Here is a 23,687-nt window from a genome sequence, read left to right on the forward strand (position 1 = left end):
GCTTCTCTGGGAGCTGTATCTGAGTGGAGACAAGCACAGATGTCTTTATTAGGCTGTAGTCTAAGTAGCTTCCCTGGAGGGGACCCTGGCGGGTAAGCATTAGCAGGCTGATGCCTAATCTGTGAGAATCTCTGTGCTCATTACGGTGCTCATTAGCGGTGGGTGACCTCACAAGGAGGCACACGGTACTGCTATTTCTCTGATTCTTAGGCCTTGTGTTTACTCTAGGGGTAAGCATGTGGGATTCCACATGCATACTCTCAAAAGGAATCATTGTTCATGTACAAATCATGAGAACATTTCACTATACTTTTCAATATGCAGTTTCTATATCATGAAATCCTTTGTAAGATATTCACATATATGACATCTGTATTTGCAGTCCAGAGTGTCTGCTTATTTGGGCTTTCAATTAACCATATCACCCCCAAAAATGGCTGCACGAATACCAAAGAATTTTTCAAGTTATGAATTTCATTTATTAGTTTATTGTGAAAAAAAATGAAGTAGTGAATGCTTCATTTCAATTTTTCTTGTGTTCTTTTACTGTTTCAGGAAAAACTTCTTCCATGATTTAGGTCATGTGAACAGAAACCCAACAGCTTTGCTCTAAATTGTAAGGAAACTTTTCAGCTTATGCTAAAGAAAGTGATAGAAATCATCTTCTTTGCCATAAGCAGTTTGATTTCTGTGACAACAGCCATTCTGGTGGAGATTCTCTGTCTCTCTCTGTCTCTCTGTGTCTCTCTGGTGGAGATTCTCCCTCTCTCTCTTTTAAAGTAAGAATTATGTTCATATCTATTTAAGTATTTTTAAATATTTGCACTTTTTGCAATTGTTTTTGAATCTTCCCCTAAGTATCATCTCAGTACTTTCTTAACCAAAAGTAAATGCCACACAGTTAAACATTTACTGTTTTTTAAATTTCATCCCAAATGAAATAATAACACTTTCCATTAAAACACACCCTTCCTTTAAGCACTTGAAGCCAGATGAGAATCATGAGCCAGAGTTCTATATTATCTCTATCATCTCTGTTGTGATGGTAACAAGTACCCTGGACTACAGAGAACATCACTCCATTGTACTTCTTCCCAATCTATGATAGTATGGCCATTTCCCTTATATTCATTTGGGAAATTAGCAAAAGAAAACTCATTTTAAAACCTTTCTTTAAAAAGAGAAGTCATTACAAACTCAGTGACTTTGCATATTTTCTCTGATTTTATGTCCACCTACATAGGAAAGTACTTTTTGTGACTCACTTGGGGGAAAAAATAGCCTTGACCCCAGCTTTGAGTCACTTGTTTAATAGAAACTGGCTCAGGAACACTGTAAATGTGGTTAAGCCACAAGTTAATTAAGTTTGACACTGTTGCTGGGAGTTGGCGAGGGTGAAAAGAGAATTATAAAGTTAGTCTTTGACACTAAGGAGATTTCTTTTTGTTAAAAAAATATGAAAGTTATAACCTTACATTAGGGAATTAATTTACATAGAACTAAGAGAAGTTTGTTTAAAATCTTAATAGTTCTTCACACCTCTCTGATCTTTTACACATTTACTCTTTGCAACTCCTTCCCTGACATTTTTTACATCAAAAATAAATATTTAAAAAGTGTATGTCTGTGTGGTCTCTCTCTCTCTCTCTCTCTCTCTCTCTCTCTCTCTCTCTCTCTCTCTCTCTTTCACACACACACACACACACACACACACACACACACACACACACACACTAGCGTACCCAAAGATGTGAGTCTAAATCTTAGCTTCTATAAGCTACAAAATACATTCAAAATTGCAAAGTAGAACACATCGCAGAATGAATTAAATAAAAGGATGTTAATTTAAAATAATAAGCCAGACAAAGTTATAAAATGCATCAGTAGATGTTTTGGAATTTTCAGATAAAAATTAGTGAATTTCTTTCAAATACAGGAGATTGAAATAGTATGTTTGAGATATGAGTTTATGGTAGTAAAGACAAATGAGCTTCTTAAAAACACTCTTCCCATTATATAAAATTTAAAGTCTGCCTCAGTCAAGTTACATGTAGAAATGAAACTTTCCTCATCCAAGTGGTTGACCGGGAAATACATTCCTTTCTGTCAGGGAAGAGCAGATACTTTTTGGTTGCAGGATCTTCTTCCACACCCAGGGTACTCAGGAGTTTACAGAGGGAAGGAATACGTGAGCTCTTCAATCTTAGGGAAGAATGTTCAGGGGCCTTTGTCACCACTTGACGGGGCTCATTCACAGAAGGAATCACTTTCATGCAATCATGGCAGCTTTCCTGGGTTCATTGATGGACACAGGCCTCAACAAGATGCAGCACCTTGAAATCAGGACTTAAGCATTAATAAAGAGATTGGGTGAAAAAGTTTACAATTTGTCTATGAAATGTTTCTGTAATGTTGATGAGTCTAATAATCATCATCATGCCTGCCACAACTAGTGGAGATTTACAATACTCCATCTGCAATTTCAAAATTGAAAAAGTTCCAAAACCAAGTTCTGTTTCTCCAAAATTTATTTTTGACAAACCTTGACCTGGCATCACCATAAGACTAATAATTATCTCACTTTATCCTATTTGAGTGACTATGGATACATTTATGTAAGAAATGTTGGTTACATAATGAAGGGGAAAAAATTGGCTGACTTCCTGGGGCTACCAGACACTTTTAAAATCTGAATATTTTGCATTCCTGAATACATCGAGCTCTCAGATGTTCAAGCAGAGAGTTGTGGATGTGCATTTCAACAATCCCTTCATTCATTGATTTGACCTGTCAATATTTTGACCTGCTTTTCTGTCTCAAGCCATTTCTGATCTTTAGTGCTATATACAGTGTTGGCCACTTGACCCCATGTTGATTCTTACAAGTAGGATTTTCAATTTCTTCATCACTGTTGTGAGTTGTCACCACAGGTCTTTGTGCAGAGGTGAATGGTCACTTATAACCTGCATTGGTCTCTGAGATATTAGCTAGTGAGGAAATGCAGCCCTCACTTTTGGATCCTGCAGGGATAACAGCTTCATTTTTTAAAGAATATTTTGCTTTTTCCCTGTTTAGCATTTGTGAAGAGAACAATTAAAACGACAGTTAGAAAGTTTTGTGGGTATTTTTTTGTAGTAAGAACCACCCTCAAAAACCTCTTCAATGTCTAAAACAACTTGTTACACAGTTCTTTCCTGAATTATCAGATCAAAGGTGTTCCCAGGTTCAATAATTTTAGGTTTTATGTTTTACCTTCTTGATATCCATTTTTAAGTGAGGCACATTTTAATTTGTATTTATACCCCTGAAAATCTTGTAAGGTGGATTAGTTATTGAATCATGCAGTTTTGGTAAATAAAATTGAAAATGTTGAGAAACCAATCTAAGCTCCTACTGTTCCCTGTGTGGTTGGTCTGTGGTCAAGTGGTATCACCATCACTGGGGCTTTGGCTAGAAATGCCAAATTCCAGACTTCACCCACAGCTACTGAATCAGTATCTGTATTTTAATGATATCCCTGGGTGATTAATATATCCAGTTTGAGAAGCTATTAAGTTGGAAATCCAGTGATCTGTCTTATCTATCATTGATTATATTGAAAAATCAAATCAAATTTGAGAAGTCAGTTCTCCAATTAGGAAACTAGTGGTCACTTCGAACGTTAAACAAATCATGAAAGTGGATACATCCTACAAATACACTAGGGGAAAGAGTCATTCTGAAAACATTATTTTTAAAACTCCTAATCATTTTAGTGAACTGTATTATGGCCTCAAAATAGTAACTAATGTTGTGATATTGATGAATAGCTGGGGATGAATAGAATGGTTCATGATAATGAAGCAAATATGGTGTGATTACATGTAGACTCTCAGGGTGCAGCTGGTGACTCACTGGGTTGTTGCCTGACTAATAAGGCCAAAGGTCAAGCTGCCTTCCAGTTGCTATGTGCATGAAGAAAGAACAGAAAAGGGAGGTTGATTTTTGAAAAGTCCTCCTTTTCTAGATGTTGAGGTTATGGGCAATCTATTGTGATCCTAAAAACTTGAGTTTTCCATCAGCAGGGCAATTTTTTTCCAATTCATAAGACATAGGAGTGCCACTGGTAATAAACTGTTGTCCTCAGCTGCCTGGGTTCCAGATTGCTCTCTTCTTTATGTGTAGCTGAAACTAATTCTGGCTCTTAGGGATTCTTTTTCACTTGCATCTGTTCACATCCCTGACTCTTGCTCACTGGCAGTCTGTAAGCCATGAACCCAAAACTTTGATCTAATGGTGAGCGCTGACTCTTCATCTATTTACACTCACTTTTCAATTGTATGGCTGTTACAAGGTAGTGCCTTAACTCCACTACTCTCCACCATTACACAGGAGAAAAGTGGAGATCAAAGGTTTACGTATGTGGCTACAATCACACTAGAAGTAGGCGGCAGAGCCGGAATTTAAGTTGGGGTCTGACAGAAATTTGTTTGAAACTATCATTTTTGGTTACTATCACTGGCCAAAACTAATCTCCAATCATGGAAATCTTTATACTATAACATAATCTTACAATTTTATAGTAAGAAGTTGTTTTGATGAAGGATTCTGTGATGTATATTTGATGTATAAAGAAAACACTTTCAGTTCAAAGACATCACAGCCTTGGGGTAGAAAACTAGTATCAGAAGATTAAATTTAGCCAAAGGCATGGTCTGTTCATTGTTGAATTACATTATTATTATTATTACTTTTATTATTGTTATTCATTTCAATGGAAGATCTTCCCAGCTGATGTGGACATTACCTGTCTTTAATGTTTTATGCTTTCCCTGTTTCATCATTCATAAATATACATCACCTAACTAATCTGGTTCAAACATTTAAATTTGGCATCCTTGAATTCTAGTTTATTAAACAAACGGTTATATTGTTTATCAGATAAATGCATTTGGAACCTCACTTACAGTATTTCCTAAAATCAAAATGATTCTTTGAGGAACATAGGTTGTTATATTTTTCATTTATTGTTCTTTCACATTTCTCCATACTCTAGTTTAATTGCATAACCTATATATAGCCAAGAAGAACTTGATTAATTGACATGTTTAGTCTTCACACATGCTCATATGGTTTTCAATGGTAATTAACAATGCCAAGCTGCAAGGAAAACTAACCTACATAATGCATCCCAATTTTTGGTTATCTGTTTCCCTTTCAATATGAGGTAGTATCTTCTAGCTTAACTCAATTGTGTGGTGGATTTGTTCTATATCAGTCAGGATATATAGGTTATGCTGCAGTAACAAACAGTCCTAAAATTTCCATGATTTGAAACAGCTAAGATCAATTTCTTGTCCAAGCTGTTTGTGGAATGACACATGTGGCTCTAAAGAGATTCAGGTCAACTATGCATCATCACTTTAAATATGGTCAGTTGTCACACCAAAGGACAAATGTTCCTGAGAATCTTGTCTTAGCAGAATGTGTTTGATTCAGAAGTATCACACGTGACTGTGCTCACTGGCAGAAACTTTTTACATGAATCCATCTACTCAGAAGGAAGGCAAGAGTTCACTCACCTGGGACGCAGAAACCTCTGTCTCTCTTTTTTAAAAAGCTCCCTCTTTTACCATTTTATATTCATTTTTCTCTAAAGTCACCTCCTTATTGAGCTATTTGACATGTTTGTAATAATTTCTATACCATTGTGGTAACCGTGAACAAAATTCTGAGATGAAACCGATTTGACCAGAGTTGGCTAGCCTGCATTTCCTATTAGATAAATGTTATTAAGGATCAGCCATGCCATAATAAAATCTGCCATTATGATGCATTTTCTTTCTTCATTATTCAGACACAGTGGTCTTTATTTAATTACCTATATTTATATAAAGTCAGTGTGTAGTGATCCTTTTGGGAGGGTGATTATTTTGCTGGCATCTGATACCATTCTTTATAAGCAGAAATTAAACAGATCTATCCATTTAACAAAAAACAAAAACATTATTTTCAAATGAAAGAATCCCATTTCATTTGTATAATTGTGTTGACAATATTTATTTTGCAACACATTTTTCTTCTGAATTCAGTATACTTCTTTTGCCTTTGGGACTTAAGTATACGTTTTCTGTGAGATTTTTTTTCTATTTTTAATTTTTTTCTGAACAGAGAACCTTTCAATAATTGATAGAAATGTATTAAATGCAATAAGAAGTCACATTGAACAGGAGAAAGAGACTTTTCTTTATAATTCCTTTAAAAACCCCCAATTTACTGGCTGTCTTTCTTTCCCTCAAAACCCATCATTTTTGCAGTTTATTAAAAAAAATGTTTGAGCCAAAAAGATAGAATTCATCAGGTCTTCTTCCCTATTAGTGACTCTGCGACAATTTACTAAGGTTACTCAGTTATTTTAAAAGCCTCTTAGACGTTTCTGCAAGAGGCTGTATTCTCATCCTGCGCCATTCAGAGACAGCCTGCTTTTAGCCAGATTTAGGACAGATAACACGCACAGTAGAATGTTTTAAACTCTTGATGTCAACACGGTAAGTCCTGCAAAATTATATGGACACAAATAATGCCATTTTATCCAAGCGATTGACGGAAACTGGTGGTGCAGAAATTTAGAAAGCCCCTCTGGTAATACTCATGTAGCTGGAGAAGGGGATGGCAACTGGTCACTCGCTCTGCCAGGGCCACTCCTTTCTGAGCTTGTCAAGCGGCAGGCAGCTCGCTGGGGTCTGTGAAGTCATTCTCTAAAGCTCACCATAGGAACCGAGGGAGAGTGCTTTGCTGTAAGGACATACACAGCTGTGATGTCACAGGCACAAAGATAATAATAAAATGTGGCCAGTGTGATGTCAACTACACCTTGGCCCTTTTGTCTTTTCTCTCTCCTCCTATAATTTTGTATCCTTGTGCGAATCGCCTCATTAGGGAAAGAGACTGAAAATTGGGGTCAGGGTATTTAAACCTGACCTGTGCAGAGGCCAGACAAGGCCCGGGCCCACCGAGGTTTCACTTCAGAGCCCCAGACCACCCCTGAGGTGACACCAATTCAAGCCTCATTTTATAAAGGCCTTATTAATTATTGTCCTTATAAGAAGGAGAAGAAGCCTTATAAAGAAATGTGTCATTCTTAGAGTAGGAGTGGGCAGACAAAAAAAGGAAGAGAGAGGGAGAGGGAGAGGGAGAGAGAAAGAAACAGAAGATCAAAAGGGAGCTTTTTTTCCCTTTTGCTTTTCATGCCTCCAAACCTCAAAGGAGGTCGGGGAACAATCAGGCTCAGGGGTCTCCTGTGCTTTCTGGCAATTAGACTCAGCTGATGGGCTGAAAGGGATTGAATGGCAGGGTTCAAGGCCCTTCTCCGGAGCTGCAGACAACAGGCTTTTCCAGAGCAGCCGAGCAGCAGACACCATCAAAATCATTTCAAATGGAGACTTACAGGGAGGATTCATTAATTCACTGGCCTAAACAATTACGGGAACATATAATGTCTCTATAAACACTTTGATAAAGACTGTCATCTTAGACCTTCATTTTCCCTATTTTATTAGAGATTTTTAATGCCAGGTTGGAAAGGCATCTTTTATTTCTCCAATTACTAAATTATAAACCTTTTTCTCTGAAAATCATCCACCCCCAAATATCTGAATATTTCATTTTCAACATTAGGATGCAAAATCTAAAAGAGAATTTAAATATATATATATATATATATATATATATATATATATATATATATATATATATATATATATATATATATTTTCACATCTTCCACCCTCAGATCTCTGAAGTTCAATATTTTATCTGTCTTAAGCATAGTGAATTTGCTCTCTGGTTTGTTAATTCTTTTGCAACCCTTATAACTGTTCTTATTTCTTTAATTTGTTTTAGATAAATTAGAAAAATAAAATGATCTCAACTAAGTCATTTCTAGTTAATTCAGAAGGGAGGAAAAATGCAAGAATCTTGTACTGTGAGCGAAAGCAGGGTGGACGATTTTTTAAAATTTTATTTTAGATATCGATTGTATTTGTTTAAAAAAAAAAGAAAAAGAAAGAAAGAAAGATGAACCATGAGCTATTTAGTCTTAGGGACCATGGGACATTTAGAAACAGAAATATTTACAATGCTCGGGCTCTAGTTCATGCAACAGGAAGGAGTGATGCTGAATTTCAAGTATTCTACTTTCTGAGTGTAGAAGGATTGAAATGACAGTGACACCTTTGGTCACTACCCAAATAAGTAGTAATTTGCAAGTGAGGACCATTAACCAGACTTTCAAAAACATAGGACCTGTTTTTAAAACTGTGCACACAGGTTCCGTGAGCCAAGATGAGGTCGGTAGCTCCAGTTTAATATTCTTCATGGGATTTTCACCTATAATACCTGCAAGGCTTCGATTTTTCAGGTGGAGCTCATCGTGTGCACAGCACCCCCGAGGAAACAAATAGCTACTTGTCTCTGCTCGCCAGCACGGAGAAAATGTTTATATGTGTGTGATCACATTGGGCCGCTCAGCAGGGCAAGGGTTAACCACTTACATACTGTCGACCCCTTTCAAGCAGGGACTGCTGAGAACTGCTGCTTCTAGGCAACCACATCAAACACTTGAGGGCTTTGGTGATCATTGATGACAAAGTAATAATAAAAAGAAATATGGCCGATCTCAGAGCATCTTTCATCTGCTTACAGTGGGGCACTTGTTGCACAAAAGGCTGGTACTTCGTTTGACATATTTGGAAACTGAGGTAGCTGGCTCTTTTGCCTTTCTCAGAGGTGCTCAGGCTGATTGGAAACCAAGCCCAAAGTACTTGACTTGTCCATCGTACTTGGGAGCAAGGGGCCATGTTGAGTCACAGGAGAGAAAATGGGGGCATACTTTAGCTTCCTCCTCAATTAATGGAGAGCTCTCGGGGGACAAGAGGGAAAGACAATCAGCTATGGTCGTCCAAATAGACACAGATTTAGGCTTCAAAGAGAACATCTTCCTCAGGCACACATATCCACAAGGCTGGACAAATGCTCATTTGTGAGCAGACAGAGTGGTATCAGGGGACTCCCTTGTATGACAGTTTTGTCATGTACACTTTGACTGTTCTCTTTGACTTTTCTGGAGTAAGACAGGAGGTGACATAATTGCAAGAATTACCCCAGAAATACAGATCCAGGAGTTTGGGATATATTCACCTAAGCTCATTTTTACAAGCACAGCATGACCAGATACCAAACAAATATTGCTATGCATGGTTTTGATGAATGAAAATTTATTTTTATAAAAACTGTGCACAATTTACTTCTCTTCTCTGGGTGGGTAACATAGGTTGAAAAGAGGGCCAAGTGTATTGTAGTGATTGTGGTAGATTCATACAATGTCCTCACCTCATGCTGTATCTTCCTTCACCTCAGTGCAAGTGTCTATCACCCCAGCTCCCCCTATCCTCTGGCAGAAGCAGGGTCACTATGTGCTGGTTAGCTTTCTAATTTAATCCCTTCCCTTCCTTACAAATGAAAAAAATAAGTTTTAGGGAAACAAAGTCCTCTACTTAAGATTACAGAGCCATACAGGGCCTTGATCTGATTGTTTTCCTCCAAAGTGTAGAATTATTTCCACTTCATTCATTTACTTGCCTAGCAATTTTTTTCACTCATCCATTTATCCATTCATTCATTCATTTATTCAGGAGACATGTTTTGTAATTCAAATGCCCATTGCTGTATGAATCAATAAGTAAAATGTAGCATATAGGTTGTTTTTCTGCCTTTGAAAAGGAAGAAAATTCGGAGATAGGCTGCACATGGATAAACCTCAAAGAAGCCATCCTGAGTGAAGTAGCCACAGAGTGCCAAATACTGTATGATTCTGCTTATATCAGGTACCTAGAGTAGCAAACTTCAAAGACACAGAAAGGAGAATAGTGGTTATCAGGGGTTGTTGGGCGGGAATGGAAAGTTATTGTTAAATAGGTTCAATTTCACTTTGGGAAGATAAAAACTTCCTGGCGATCAATGGTTGCAAAACAATGTGAACACACTTAATGCCGCTGATCTGTATTCTTAAAAACAGTTAAAATGGTAAATTTTTTTTGTTCTGCATAGTTTGCCACAATAAAAAAAAAAAACAGTGCTTAAAAAACCATTCAATTCTCTGCTTTGTGCTAGTTCCAGAGACTATGAAGCTGAATACAAAGCTCACTTTTATAAGTAAGAAAAATAAAACAGAAAACTTCATAAAATGTGAGGTGTTTTTTCTCTCTGGCTCAGATTCAGCTCAGATCAGTCCTGCAAACAGAGGCTGCATCTGGGTTGAGCAGCATGACAGTCAGTGTCTACATTAGATACATGAACAACCATTCTTTCTGCTTATCTGGGGACAAGATTAGACCCAGACTTAATGATATTTGCATGCATGGACAGGACTTGCAGAGACTGTATTGCTGAATAAAGTAGAGAGATTTCAATATGTCTAAGTTAATTCTTATTCTTACTCTGAATATTCACTGTCCTTGTGCTCTTTCTGTTGCTGCACTTTATTAGAACTGGAGAAGTTATTGTCATGTGCATTTTAAAAGAAATAAGTCACATTGCTCTTAGGACGGATAACATCTTCTCTCAGAGGAGCATGGTGATTGCATCTTATTTCTTAAAAACAATACAGAAATTTCTTTTACATTTATCTCTGCTAATTTCTTCCAAGCTCTGATTTGACCTACATATAATTCTTCCTTTTGTTTAGTGCCAATTAAAATTTGAGCTTGCCTTCAGGCAGACCCTTCCTTTCCCCTTTTCCAAGTATGCCCTTTCTTCAGCACAGGGCAAATGGATGCCTGGCCGCAGTCTTGCTGTGGGACACACAAGTTCCTCTCTGGAATCTGAAATATTAATGTCCAGTGTCAGGTAGCATGCCACCAAAAGAAGTGCTGGCCCCGGGATTTGAATTAGCTTTCTCACTGGGTCTCCTCAGAGATTTTGTGGTTGTTGATGTTTTTGCTCAAATGGGCATATTTTGAAATCTGCCAGGTAGATTAAAGAATTTCATTTTTTTTTAAATTGCCAAACTGAGAATTTAAGCTTTATCATCTTTGAGGTGAGGTTTAAAAATCTTTATTCACTTCCAGAATAATTTGATCATCTGCTTTTTCTTATAATCTTTTTTTTTCCTAATGTAAACTGATGTAAATTCCAATTTCAAAGGGGACAAAAGGAGATGTGTGCTGGTTTGATTGAAAGGGAAGTGGGAGTGGGATGGTGTGTTTTCTAGAGGTCATCTACTGCAGTCTCGGAGAACTCAGAGTCATTTCTAAGGGACACTCTCTGAACCTAGTGAGAAATATGGATGGAGGGAATTTATTGCCAGTCAATCCACTCTTCCTTGGGTGCTTTCAGACCATTTTCTTCCTGAGATGCAGAACATGACACTGCTTGTATATAAACCACACATTTCTTGCCATAGCACAAGTGAGGCTCATTTTATTTTGTATTCACCTCAACAATCATGCCTTCCTCCAAAATTTTTCTTACTTTTCTCTTCAGAGAAAAATGACTCAATTGTTTTGATCCACCCACATCCTTGGATCGCCTCCACTATCTTTCCTGACCCTAACCCTTCCACCCTGGTGAACAGTCCTCACTCCTTTGCCAACTAGTCACTTCAACTTCCAGACTCTGGAAAAAAAAAATAACTCATTATATGCTGCTTAAAAAGCAGATGGACACCCTGCCTTGGGCTTGGATTATCACCCACAATGCAGTGTGTGTTTGGGATATGTCTCCCTCTCCATGAAACACCACTTAGATACCATTTAGAATACTTGCATTAATTCAATGTACATTCATTGAGTTTCTCACCAGAGAACATCAGAGATGAATCTGTCATACCCCTGCCTGCAAAATGCTTGCAGACAAGTAAGGGGTGAGATGCAGCCCTTACTGTTCAGAAAAGAGAACTAGACACAGATAAATGTGTGTACTGAGGACCTGCTGGGTGCCAGGCATTTTCCATTCATTTTTTTTTTATTTGAGTTATCATTGCAAGTGTTAAAATTTATATTTTACCCTTATTTTATTTATGATGCAACTGAATCACAGAGAGGTTAATTGAATCAGATATGATTTCAAAGCCCATGTTCTTCCCATTCCAGTACATTGCCTATGAGTCACTTAATAAACAGGACCTTGAGGCTTATGTGTACCATGTGACACCCTAGATCTACAAAGCAAAGGTCTCCTCTCCGTGATGCTCCTGATTTGCTGTTACATTTCATATTTCCTGAGATCAACGGAAATATCACCTAACAGTTCCAAAAGATATCCACCTGGTAACTGCCAAGTGGCCAGCCTATGACTTCAGCCAATATTAAATGAAATCCATGACACACTTTTCCATTCTCTCAAAATATAACTGCTTGGCAGTCGTCAGGGCAGAAATCACATTAGCTCAGCCCACATTGCATGGGAAGAACCTACTCTTTGCTTTCCAATTAACTGAATTCCTACACTGGACAAGTCCTTTAAGCATCTCCAGGGCTCAGGATCATAATGTGCAAAATGAATGTGAAAAAGACTTAACATAGTCTTAGCATCTAACAATCGATTTATGAACCAAAGGCACAAAGGTAATATGTGAAGACTAATCAAATAGTTTCCTGCAGATATTACAAGCTCTTCAGAAAGAATTGAGAGAATTTCTGTCACGTGAGAAGTGGGCTAGGCCTTTTGAGGGAGGAAGTGTTTTTGTGAGTGGCATTTAGAAATCCCGGAGAGTGGTGGTAGGCACTGGCATGGAGAGAGTTAATCAAATGTGCCCCAGAGCCATCCAGAATTTTCAGCTAAGAGGGTGTTCACTGTGCTGTGAACCCCAATTAAAAATAAAACCCCTAGCTGGGTGAGCCCGCCCCATCCTTAGGATAAACAAGATTTGATTCACTGCAATTGCACTGTACTAACTGTGTTGTAGAGTAATACAGTATATGTACCTCCTCTGGGGAGGCACAAAGGAGGCGGCTTAATTATCATCTAGCCAGAAGGATGGGGCATAGTTAACACCTTTCTGGGTGGGCTGAAATTAATGACCCTTTCCCCCCACTATTGCCTACCTCCAAGCCCCTTTATAAATGACTATACAACACAGTAGTTGGTATTCAGATCACAAGAGAGGGCATTTAGCCAAAGCATTTGTCTACAGGGTTTGATCTCTTTTTAATTTTATTCAGATTTACAACTGTGTTATTAAGTGAGATAACTGGATCCTGTCTGAAGTAGACCAGAGCCTTCCCCACTCAAATCTGAACATCTGAAGTTAACATTAATTTTCAAGATTGGACTTAATGCTTTCTCCCTAAGTGTTTCTACAGGCTGCTTTCCTGTAGCTACATTGAACCCTCCATTCTGCAGGGCTGTGCATGCAGCCTGCCTGCCCACTTCAAGCAGAGAGAGTGGGCTTTGGGGACAAAAAAGACTGGACTTGTGAATGTGTTGCAGAAGGTTTAAAATTCACAGATGGCCAAATGCCTGGGGAATTCAGCTCTCTCTTTGGGCAAGGAGGAAAGAAGTGTGCCATGTCTAGTAATGATGTTGAAATTTAAAGTTGCAGTTTATTCTTTAAAATAAGTCTTTCTGTCTGCCTGTATACATATATATATGTGTGTGTGTGTGTGTGTGTGTGTATGTATACCTATGTAATACTTAAAAGCACTTTCTCCTTAAATAATGTTGTTGCCATTTGAAAAGTAATGAGCCAAGATTTGGTGATGTCACAGGTGTTATGTGATGCAATTAGGTCATGTGGTCATCTTCGATACACTCTTGAAATAAGGAGATTATTAGTCCCATTTTACATTTGAGAAAAGTTACCTTCCAAGCCTAAGTGAGTAATTAAAAACTAATGAAGATTTGAGTAAATCCTCAAAATCATTTTATTTCTGACTTTAAATTCAGTGGCAGTCAATCGCATCCCTCTGCCTTTTCAGGAAGTCCTTGTGCTTACAAGTTATCTTCCTGCTCATTATCTCCCTTTTATTTCTCTTGAGTGACATTGTAGATTAAACTTGGGGCACTGGGTTCAGTTTCCCCCTTGGTAATTCTGTGTACTAGTTGGGTACAGTTTTTAACCTCTTGAAACTTCATTTTCTATCTGTATCAATGGGCATAATATAAGGCCTTATTCAACAGAAAATTTCTGAGGATAGAATAATCTGAGAAATGGGCTTAGAATATATACTCTGAACAAATACAGAATTCAAGTCCTTTGAGGTTTACATGAATTCTTTTTTTTTTTAAGAGAGAGAGGGAAACTTTTTTGTAGATGGACTCAACACAATGCCTTTATTTTTTTATGTGGTGCTGAGAATCGAACCCGGGTCCTGCCTGTGCTAGGTGAGCGCTCTACCGCTGAGCCACAATCCCAGCCCCCTACATGGATTCTTTATGTAATCAATCACTTTTTTTTCTCTATGTGGCAATATGTTATACCCTTTAGTCATTCAATCTTGGTTTAAGAAACGCTTGGTTTAAGAATTTTCTAAACAAGGAAATTTCATCATTTTTACTCCAGGATAACCCAATACATTTACTCTTGCAGCTCCACAGGAGAAGGTATATACAGAAGTCACCTTTCAATATTATGAAATAATAGCATCTTTCTTCCAGTTCTTGAAACCGTATAATTCATCCAGATGAAACCTAAAAACTTGGAATGTTGCCTTTAAGATCTAAAAGTTAGCACCAAGAATCTCAGGGGTACCTCTAAGCACAGGATGCAGGGGAGAGGGTGGAGTTAAGCCCAGTAGGTCTGACCTCTGAGGTGAGAAAAAAGGTACACAGGCCACATTGTGTCAAATGCTTTGCTGATGTTCCCACTGGTTTCTACAGCTCACGGAACTTGTGCCAGATCTTACTTTAGAGGAGATTGAAGCCATCACATGTATTTTTGGTAGTCAATGTTAACACAATATCCTCAAAAACTAATTTCTTTTTATAATAATTATTTTATGGAATACCCCCAAAATTCAGAAAGCACTTATTCATGTTGAAAAAAATAAACTTTTTTTTCTCTTTTTAAAAAAATTGCTTACTCCTTCATTCATTCAACAGATGTTTAATGTGCACATACTGTCATACTGTGTGCTAAGCATTGCATGAGTGCTTGGAATTCAGAAGTAAGCAAGAACATCAGACTTCTCTATTTTAACAGAGCCTTCCCTCTAGTGGAGCAGATAGAGCTTCATCCAATAAACAGTGATGAGCATTTAAAGACAGCTAGAGACAAAATAAAATGTGTACTGAGACAGGAAAATGGATCTGTGGGAAGAGATAATAAAGAAATATGACCTAAATGGGAGATGAGGGGATTCTAAGAAATGTTTTCCTGAAGTACTTGTGGTTTGAGCTTAACATCTAAAGGATAGAGAAAGCTAGAAAGGATTGGAGGGAGGATTATATACAGATGGACCAGCATATAAAGACCCAGTGTAGGAAGAAGAGCAGTTCATTAGAGGTCCAGAAAGACAGTCCCTGGACCTACAAATGAAGAAGAGGGAAGTGGCAATGCTGCAGGAAAGACATGCAATGCCAACCACACAGTGTCATCCTCAAGATGTTTGTCTTTCTTTATGAGTGGCAGAAATCTTTCAATTGTGTTAAGCAGAGGGATGACAGATGAGATTTAGTCTTTGAAAAGATTATGTGGGCTTTTGTGAGAATAATGGTCTGTACAAAACAGTACTGCAGGAAAGAGCAATAGAGGTTTGGGAATGGTAATAGAGATATAAACAAATAAATGGACTGGTCAAGTATGCATAGTAATATGTTAAGAAATGGCCAACGGATTGGACAGTTTGGGAGACAAAGTCTGGAAAATCAGAAGAAAATTCTAGAATTGCAGAAATGGCTGCATGGTAGAGTCCTTCACTGAACATTCAGCTAACACTGAAAAGAGATTGAACTCTACACACCAGCTTCAAACAATATTAGGCTATTCAAATGCACAGGAAGAGAAGAGAGTTACCTATTTGGATTTAAAGGTAGGAAGAGGTCTTTGGATGCATATCTATAACTGTCAACCATTAACATTTAGGTTCCCAATAATTGAGGCAATGCCCTTCCATGAAATTGTTTAGGCACATAAAATAGAGATAAGAAGTAGCACTGGATGGAGATTTAAATATTAAATACTAGGTAGGGGTTGATGAGCAGAAGAGATTCAGAGCAAGAAGAGAATTAGGAGACTATTGTTTTGTGAAAATCAAAGGAAAAGAAAGGAGTAATTAAGACTATAAAATAGTCTGAGACCCAACATTAGAACTAAAAAAAATTTAGCAACTTCGTGTTGTGCTAAAAATTTGCTTTGCCAAGTGAATAAATATTAGTCATCCTCATATTCATACAGTGGATCAAGGAACAAGCTGAAGGGTAGGAGATAGAAAATATGAGTATTTACAACTTTCTCAGAGAAGATGGCTCTAAAGAGACAAGAAGGGACATAAGGCAGTGACTTGAGGCTGTTATCCACTCTCATGAGTGCTGTTGTCATCTTCATGAGATTGGTACCCCATCTGTTATTTCCAGGCTGCATGTCTTTCAGGGCTTCAGCTTTATATCAATGTGACCTCTGAACTGGTCCTATTGGCCCTTGGCCCAACCCTTCTTTTCTAGCTGTAGCTACAGTACAATATATGGCATCTTTGCTCACCAGGGTCATTGAAGCAGAAAGCTGAGTGTCATCTATACTCTCCCTCACACTCACTCCACCCACTCTCACGTATTTCACAGATCTATCATTTTATCTCAGGGATATTGCAAACCTGGCAAGTCCAAATAGAAACTCAGGGCTTACCTCCTGGACCTCACAAATTCCTCCCCTCACAGTCTTCTCTATTCTAATATTCTACAAGAATTGGTCTAAAAAAATGAAAAAATCTTGGCGTTTTCTTGGACTTCTTTCTCTCATTTTCAAGCAGTAAGCCAATCTTGTTGGGTCCTTGGGAGACATACGGCCAGAGCTGGCTACCTCTTCTTTTTACCTTTGATACCCTGCTTATGCCACCAACACCTTCTGCTTGGACCTTTGCAGTTGCCCATCTTTTTCTTCTGGCATTCTCATTTACAGTTTCCTGCAAGGTAAGGAAAGCAAGCTGTAGAGTCACCTCCTGACACATGTATCCTAAGTAGCTGCCACAGTCTGTCACGTCCTGCTTTATTTCTTTCACAACAAATTACTTCTTGAATCTCTTATATGAGTATTTGTATTTACATCAATATTTGTTTCCTTGTTTTTGTCTCTTCCGAATAGAAGGCAAGGCCTAGGTGAGACAGATATATTCACTGCTGTATTTTTCATGCCGCATACAATTTCTGGCATGTATTTGAAGCTAATTATGTATGTTTTGGATAGACAGATATTAGCTCAAGAAATAAACTTGGGCACTATATAAATCACTTTTTTTTTCTTTCTTTTTTTTTTTTTAAGTGGCAAACAAAAGGTGAGAATGTAGATAGAGGACAAAAATATATTTGTTCACTTGGACTTAGTTGAAAAACATCAGATTTGGGAGTTGTATGGGATGAAAGATCCAATTGTCAATTCTATTGTAGAAAAGCTATGAGTGTATGGAATGAAAAAATATGAACAGGCTTCTAATTCTTTACTACTATTTGAAGGCTGTTGTAAGTTTATATTTTTCACAGGTACTCTTTGCTTATTAATGAATTCAATTTCTCTACATGCATTCTTTGAACTAAACCTTATTGTCTGACCTGACGAAGCAAATTCATCCTTTTCAAAACTATAAACATTATTATTTAATAGATTTGGATAGAAACAAAATCATTAGATGCTCTGCAGAAAGCAAAAATTGGCCACATCAGGAAAAATTTCATCCAAACAAGATAAAAAGTTGATTAGAAGAGAGTCACAAAGGAGCAGTTTGTCATTTAAGCTACTATAAAGTCATACACACACACACACACACACAAATATACACACACACACACACATATATATATATATTATATATACATATATGCAATACCTTATGCACATGGACATAAATTTCTTTTTTAATTATAATTTCTTTGTATTGTTAAAGGTCTGTGGAACAGTGGGGGGTATTTGAGAATAGGAATAAAGGAATGAATTAAATGAAAATAATAAATATGTCCGGAGAGTTTTGGTTTTGTTTTTGTTTGTATTTTTGTTTTTGTTTTTTGATACTGGGGATTGAACCCATCGGTGCTTAAACACTGAGTCACATCCCCCAGCCCATTTTTGTATTTTTTTATTTAGAGACAGAGTCTCACTGAATTGCTTATGACCTTGCTAAATTGCTGAGGCTGGCTTTGAACTCATGATCCTCCTGCTTCAGCCTCCCAAGTTGCTGGGATTATAACCATAAGCCACTGCGCCTAGCAGGAGAGCTTCTTTTATCAGTGAAAAGAAGCTGGAAAATAAAACAAAAGGGAGTCAGGATGGGATCACAAGAGAATCAAGAAAGTCAATCTGAAGCAGAGATTTGTGGAAAAAAATAAACTTGTATTTCCACTGAATTTTGACAAGTCCAAAATATCCTTTTTATTTTTTTAAATTTATGTATTTGTTGATGCATTATAGTTATACAAAACTGTGGGGCTCATTTTAACATATGATGAGCCCCTCCCTCTCCTTCTCTCTCCCCATACTCCTTTCCTCTACTCTATTGGTCTTCCTTCTATTAATTTGTTCTTTTAAATTGGTGCATTATACTTAAACATTATGCACATAGCATAAATTAGTCAATGTCATCCTGCAGTTTCTTCCCTTTTCCATTAATCCTCCCTCCCCCTCAATCCTCTTTCTCTAATGTTCTCCATTCTATCCAACATGTCCTTCTGAGCAATCCTGGTACATTCATTCCCCCTATGCTTTTTCAATAAATAATCTATTCACAGTTCTGTATGAGCAGAAAAGAAATGGAACCATTTTGACTTCTTACTGGTACTCTCACTTTTCTTCAGGGAAAATGAGTACTTCTCACTTCTGCAAACATCTTCCAATTGCATGTGAGGCAGTGAGAAAATATCTACCTGGCCGGCAAACAGCACGCATGCCTTTCTTTGAATTCAGAAACTGTCACTTCTGGCTTTCCTTTGTGAGAAACAGTTCCCATAACAACAGGAGAAGCCAGACCTCTGGGGAACCTCCTAAGGAGCTCTGGAATCTTCTTTGCCTGGGAGGTAGGGAGGAGAATGCCAGCAATCCAGTCCAGGCTCCCCTTGATGCACACTTGTATCTGGAAATGGGCCAATCCCTGAACACCACTGGCAAATCCGCTCTTCTCCCAGGTTGCTGTAAATTATGCAGCATCTCAAATAGCAAAGCAATGTTTTTACATCTATCAACTAATGACTAAAAAAATGGAAGTATTATAAAACATTTTCACCGTCTGAAAATAAACACGTGTCTCAGGGCATCTTAATCACTAATATTGATAAACTACACTGTACGTGTCAAATGTATCATGCACATATGTGCATAAACATTTTTGGTTTCATATTGATTATATGTTTATTTCTTATGAAATATTATTCATCTACATTTTGTAAAGAATATTGTTTTAGAAAAATTAATAACAGAATTTAAACAAAATAACTTCTTTGTAATTGTGCCTTAGATATATCATTCTTCTATCATAGACACTAAAGCTAACACGTTTAGAATGAAGTTGGAAATTCAGATAGGAAGCCATTGAATTATGTAATAACACATGGAAATCTCTTATTTTTAATAAATCCAGATTGTATTGCTCCTTAGTTTTTATATCGTTTTTCTTAGGATTATTTATCTAGGGTGATTAATGAATATATTATCCCTAACTCGTTATTAAAATTTGACTAGACCAAAAGTGGTTGGCTGGGACATAGTAATATCTCTGTAATGTAAAGTTGCAACAATGGGTCACTTTCTCTTCACATTATTTTATACTTCTAGACCTGCTGTAATAGCCCAAATGATTCCATTATATAGGTATTTTTCATAATAATATTAAATTACCTTTACTTCTTCTATAAATTGTACATAGCAATTTGTGCTATATCCATCTTCTTTTCTTCTGCTCGTTGAAATGAGAATTTGCCACGGGATTTTTAACCCCAGCTTTCCCAACTGCACCCATCCTACATTTGAAAAAATAAACAAGATAATGGGGGAAAGTGCTATTGTTAACTGACCAACACATGATGGAACTAAAAGGATCCTATTAAATAAGAAGATCCTGATTTAATCTTTTTCCTTTAATATAGTAAAGTTGATTTGATTTGTTACATTGCAACATATAAAATTTTTGATGGAATAAAACCTTAAGAATTCAGGCTTTATATATTTACATTCTTTCCCCTGATGTAAGCAGTGAATAAAATTAGCCATTATACTGTAAATACCAAAGGACAAAGTTTTATATTTAACCAAATTATAAGACCATTTATGTGTTAATTCTGAGTAACCATAAAACAGGGAGGTTTTGGAGAATCGAATATTTTGTGTCTTGGGTATTCATAATATTTTCTAATGGTCAGATGCAGGTTAATTTGAATTCAGTTCTTAGCATATCACATCTGGAGATAGAGGGCAGCCATTGTCCAGACAAGATTTCATCTGAGTTCCATGCTGCATGGACATCATTTTCCCCACACTAGCAAATGATTTGGGGGAGACTCTTCAAGAATATCCAAGAAAGAATATCCAAAAACCTTAGGGGTTTTTTTTTTCTCAAACTTTTTCCCTTTCCCTCTTCTATTCATTTAATTAATTTTATTTATTTTGGTACTGGGAATTGAACTCAGGGACATTTAACAACTCAACCACATCCCCAGTCTTTTTATTTATTCATTTTTGTTTTGAGACAGGGTCTTACTAAGTTGCTTAGGGCCTCACTTACTAAGACAGGGTCTTACTAAGTTGCTGAGGCTGGCTTTGCACTTGAGATACTTCTGCTTCAGCCTCACAGGTCACTGGGATTAAAAGTGTGTACCACCAGGCTCTGCTCCTCTTCACTGTATGGAGTTGTTATTGCTAGACTCAGCTGCATCTCCCTGCATGTTTTCTTCTGTTTCCAATTTTTGGAAAGACCACTTGTTGTGTGACCATAGTTATAAGGTAGGTTCTTGGTAAAGTCATTAATTTGCTCTGCACAATTTTTTATTTTTTTTTTTTTGTTCTTTGAATTTGTCTAAGCCAAAATGTTTAATCCATCTGGGGCTGATTTTGTGTACACTGATAAGTTTAGTTTAATTCTTATTTACACTCATTTCCTTTCAGATTCAGTCTTATGTGTGTGGTAAAAAAAGAAAGAAAGAAACTGCCCATGTCCCTTGGCAATTTCATAATTTCACTTTTAGCATGATGCACAAAAGTTCGTTCTTGGTATTCCAAACATAAAGAATTGACAAGAAGAAAAACTCATCACAATTTGGAGCAATTTAGAAAGACACTTGTTAGAATTATCTTAGATGCCTTATGGTATTTCAGCTATCTTCTCCATTAGTATACCCTGTCCTATCTCACTAAGGGACTCATTAAGTCTTTTGCTTTAGGCATTTGGAGTCGTGATTTTGGATTAAATTTCTACCTTTGTCTTGCTTATATGTTCTTCTCTTAGGTTCTATCCCTGTCTTCCCTGGCCTGGTTGCTTTCTTGTGTCTACAATAGATTTTCAATCTGTCCATTGCCTGCAGTATAAAAGGGGCAAGATTTGAAGTCAGAAAGAACTGAGCTTACGGCTTGGTTCTAAGGCATTGACCAAATTATTTAATCTCTCAACTTCTTTGTCGGTGCCACATGAAATTCTGAGATAATTTAATTGTTACTGGCTCGTGACTTTTTACTCTTCTTAAAAAAAAAAAAAAAGTCTTCTCAAATTCATCAGACCCCCTTAAGTCTGCTGTACCTCAATATAGGTCATCAATTCATAGTCCTTCAGATGGTTACAGAGACTCATGAACACAAATCCTTTCCCTTCCCTAAGGTGAATTCATTCATTCCCATATGTTCTAATACCATGTATAAGCCAGTGATCCTTGAGCTGTCTTCAACCCTGGCCTTCTTTGATTTTCAGCCTGAATCCAAATGTCTATGCGTCATCTCCATTCATTTAAAAAGTGTTTCAAACATATGTGTCCCACCTGACCTTTTGATTTTCTTCAGGTGGTAGGATTCACCCTTAGTGGTCTCCTCAGTAAATCACTTCAAGCTTTATCCAGTTATTTTGGACAAGATAATTTGGAGTCGTTCTTCTCCTAATTTATGTATTCAGTAGTAGTTGGAATAGAACCTGGGACCCCTCTACCTGGCCTATTTTTTGTTTGTTTGTTTGTTTTGTTTTGTTTTGAGATGGCCTCAACAAAAATGAGATTCCTTTCTTTCTTTGCAGCCTGTATCCAGCCCATCAACAAATACACATTCTGAATCCTATGAAACTTACCTACTACCACACCCTCATCAACACCATCATCTTCTCTTTTCTTGGACTGTCTTCTAACTGATATTCTCTGGAAATCATGGTCTGTCTGGTTCTTTTAGTCTAACTGGAGTTAACTTTTAGTACTCACCATCCTCTTCTTCTAAATACCATTTATTTGTCTAGCTCCTGTTCCTCACTTATCATGATGTTCTCATTTTCTGAGGGATCTTTCATTTGTCACAAAATAGACTATCTAATTCTATCTATTCTTCAAATCACAGATCAAATGCTGCCTGTTACACAAACCTGTTTGGGGTTCTCAAAGACAACCACAATAGGTCTCCTTGGAAATCTCATGATACCTTTTTTGTTACACAACTTTTCTTTAAATTACTCATTAATATTTTAAAATTAGAGGACAATGACAAAATTATGTTGAACATTGAGACAATATACAGGAATACATTTCAAAAGAGACATCTTTTTTCCCATCCTTTTTCTCTCTTACCATTTTCAAGAAGTGAATATGGCTAATAATTTATCATATTGAAAATATTCTTCTAGGCTTGTCATATGACATTTAATCATTCTCTTTATAATGTTTAATAAATGCTGATGTGTGTCAACTTGACCATTGTTTCCTTCTTTCTCTGATAGAATGTAAAGAGGACCATAATATCTTATACATTAGAGGTATGCAACTACTCTCCAAAATGAGAAAAAAAAATCAGTGGTAGATGTTTTAAAAAATTACTTGCTTGGAAGTGTTTTAAAGATAATACAGTTTTATACTATACTATCTACTCAGAATTTAAGCATGGATTTCAGTAAATTTATTTATGTGCCCTTAACAACACTCCACATCATGCCAATATGCTATTCAGCTGATTTATAGCAACCATACCCATCTGCCTTTTTAAGAAACCATTTAATTTTAAAAATTACATGTGTAGAGTTTTTGTCCTTGACCTTGCTGCAGATATTACTGAAAAATCAAGCTAAAAACTCTCCAAAATCTCATAAATTACCTCACTCCTATAGCTTACATCACCCTGCCTCTTCCTTGACAGCTGAATTAATTTTAAGAAGTCCCATGGAGTCATCCTCAGCCATTCATTATCCCAGGAGTGTAGCAGAGCCCCATATAGACATTTGCCAACTTGTCCTTTTAATACTCTCCTAGTGATGAATTGGCTTTGAGTGATTCTGTGTTCTCTCCCTGTCCCTTCACTGACTCCCTTTTCCCTTGTTGGTCATCCCCTCCCCACTCCA

General features: G+C 37.1%; 1 protein-coding gene across 2 annotated transcripts in view; it reads right to left on the minus strand.

The window, feature by feature from the left end:
- Positions 1 to 1,949: 1,949 nt before the first annotated feature.
- LOC144378023 (uncharacterized) overlaps positions 1,950 to 23,687 on the minus strand; it is a 107,226-nt gene continuing 85,488 nt past the window's right edge. The window contains exons 3-5 of one of the 2 annotated variants that reach the window (XR_013439475.1): positions 20,012 to 20,133; positions 16,820 to 17,096; positions 1,950 to 2,333 (exon numbers count right to left, since the gene is read on the minus strand). Coding sequence is in view for 1 of the 2 variants with exons in the window: in XM_078051241.1 (XP_077907367.1) it covers positions 2,298 to 2,333; positions 17,007 to 17,096; positions 20,012 to 20,133 (248 nt within the window). In the remaining variant the exon portion in view is untranslated. The remainder of the gene's footprint in view (positions 2,334 to 16,819; positions 17,097 to 20,011; positions 20,134 to 23,687) is intronic. The other variant, XM_078051241.1, reaches the window with a different exon arrangement.

Source organism: Ictidomys tridecemlineatus, chromosome 5 (genome assembly GCF_052094955.1).
Source record: "Ictidomys tridecemlineatus isolate mIctTri1 chromosome 5, mIctTri1.hap1, whole genome shotgun sequence".
NCBI classification, from domain to species: Eukaryota; Metazoa; Chordata; class Mammalia; order Rodentia; family Sciuridae; genus Ictidomys; species Ictidomys tridecemlineatus.